The 2,160-nt window shown below is 52.2% G+C and overlaps 1 protein-coding gene across 1 annotated transcript in view; it reads right to left on the bottom strand.

The window, feature by feature from the left end:
• Window positions 1-2,160, bottom strand: part of LOC113212769 (glutamate receptor 1-like) — a 355,157-nt gene that overhangs the window by 7,016 nt on the left and 345,981 nt on the right. The window contains exon 8 of the mRNA XM_052265819.1: window positions 1,068-1,175. Within this exon, the coding sequence (XP_052121779.1) occupies window positions 1,068-1,175 (108 nt within the window). The remainder of the gene's footprint in view (window positions 1-1,067; window positions 1,176-2,160) is intronic.

Here is a 2,160-nt window from a genome sequence, read left to right as displayed (position 1 = left end):
GGGGGGGGGGACTCCTTCTACAACCATCCCCCTTCTCCGCCGTCGTCGTCTTCTTCTTGGCGGTTCTGACTGCCCCAGCCGACCGGCCAGGCCCCTGCCCGCCTTAACTGACTGGTCGGGGTTTGTTTGTTCCAGCTTAATTTCCGGTGAGACTGCTGGGAGGAGGGGGGGAGGGGCATGACCCCCTACAGTTAGGGAGGAGGAAAACCGAGAGACAGAGACAGAAAGCGGCGTGAGTGAGGCATCCGCTAAACGAATAAAGACGCGGGGAAATCAAGACGCTTGCGGTGCGCTTTATTGCATTTCGCGAGAGAAAGAGAGAGAAGGAGGGGGGGGGGGCTCGTCCACATGGGAGAGCACGGCGGATACCGACTGGAAACGGATGGTTACAAGAGCAAAACCAATGCCCACGCTTTACTGACCAGCAGACAAAACTCAGTTTGTTTCCAAGGCCAATAAATCAAAGTAAATTAAAACAGATATCTCTTATAGAGGCGAACACGTGTTCCTCGGCGTTCCTCATCACCTCTTTTGAACTTTATTATTTCCTCTTTAAACTGCGCTCCGCCCCATCTCTAGTAGCTGTCTAGTTTAAGATGAAAAATGGAAAAAGGCGAGCGTGCTGCGCGGGGCGCTGAGGCGGCGCAGGCGAAATCTGGCGCGGAGGAACACCGCAGGGACAGACAGGCTGGCAGGGACGGGTCCTCTGCGAGGTCCTCTACACCTCATCGCATCGTCACTTTACACCCTACTCGGCGCCGCTCGGATCCGCTTCTGCTCGCCCCGACCGAGGCCATAGCGAGCCTGTCAGTGAGTGCTGACGTAAAAGTAACTATGGGGAGTAAAGTGGGGGGGGGGGGAGACGTGTAGGCCGGCGCCGCCCAGTGATGGGGACACACGACCTGCTGTTGTTGTGGTTGTCATTTTGCTGCTTTCGAAAAAATGAATCGTGCGTAGGTAGAAGACGCCAAACAAGGGCGTTGTAGGTAGAACATATATAGCCAAACAAAGTTTCAAAACAAAAAGCAAACTAAAAACAAAAAGTGGTCTGCTATTAGGGTTCTCACCTTAACGATGTTGCTGTTGATGGACATCTCGACCACGTGGAGCGTGTAGTTGACGCGCCGACCCGCCTCGTTGAACCGGATGTCCCCGGTCAGACCCTCCAGCTCCACCTGCAACATCAACCACAGGCATTGTAACGATTATATAGGGTAAGGTGCTATTGTGGCCGCTGCGTGCTGACAGTTCACTGCCCATTGATGGCCACTTTTCTCGATTTCCAGCCAATCTGGTCACTCTACAATCTTGGCCTTGAAGTAGTGTTCTAGTAAGTTCCCTACTTGGGCAGAATAAGCCAAACTACTTCACATCGTTGTCTACATTATACAAGAAAAAGGGGTGGCCATCATTGGGCAGGCCCATTCTTAAGGTGGCCATCATAGGGCATCTTACCCTACTAATATGCCAACGGTATGTTTGCCTGCTGAGCAATTACAGCTCCAGCCACGGCACCTTCTCGTTCCTGTGTGCCACTCCGCTTACAACGCCCGAGGATCTCCTCCATCAGCGCGTCCGAAAGCGGCTATGCGTCAGGAAAAGTGTGCTAAATTGAAAAAGTGTGCCAGTCGCCCGCCAAGCGCTGGCCTCTTCATGATAAACGACCGATTCATCCCCTGACAAGCCCTCCAACCCCCCCATCCTCCAACAATCACCCTCCCACCCCCCTTCTTCCTCCCCGAGTCAGTCATCCCAGCAATTTAACGCGGCGGGATTCGGGGGACCAGTCGCGGGGGCGCGGAGAACGCTCGCTAGCCGTGAGAACAAAACTTTTTAGATTGGTTCTCGCAAGGATGAGGAGGTAGAGGAAGGAGGAGAGGAGTAGAGGGGCAGGAGGAGGACGACGGCCGTCCACCTGAGTAGCGGAAGCTGCTTGATATCATTAACGTGGGGTTACTACCTAACTCGCATTTAACTTGTTTTTATCTCTTTCTCTGCCTCCCTTCTATTCCCCCTAGCCGCTCTTATTCTCAACATTATCCGAAAAAAAATGTAGGCCTCAGTCAGCAGCTGTATGTAATGCTCTGAGAATGACATTATTATTATTTTTGTTATTGCTCTTCTTCTTCTTCTTCTTCTTCTTCTTCTTATTATTATTAT

Source organism: Frankliniella occidentalis, unplaced genomic scaffold (genome assembly GCF_000697945.3).
Source record: "Frankliniella occidentalis isolate FOCC.00 unplaced genomic scaffold, Focc_3.1 Scaffold31, whole genome shotgun sequence".
NCBI lineage: Eukaryota > Metazoa > Arthropoda > Insecta > Thysanoptera > Thripidae > Frankliniella > Frankliniella occidentalis.
The sequence above is the reverse complement of the archived record's forward strand: the minus strand, read 5'-3'. Positions and strand labels throughout refer to the sequence as shown.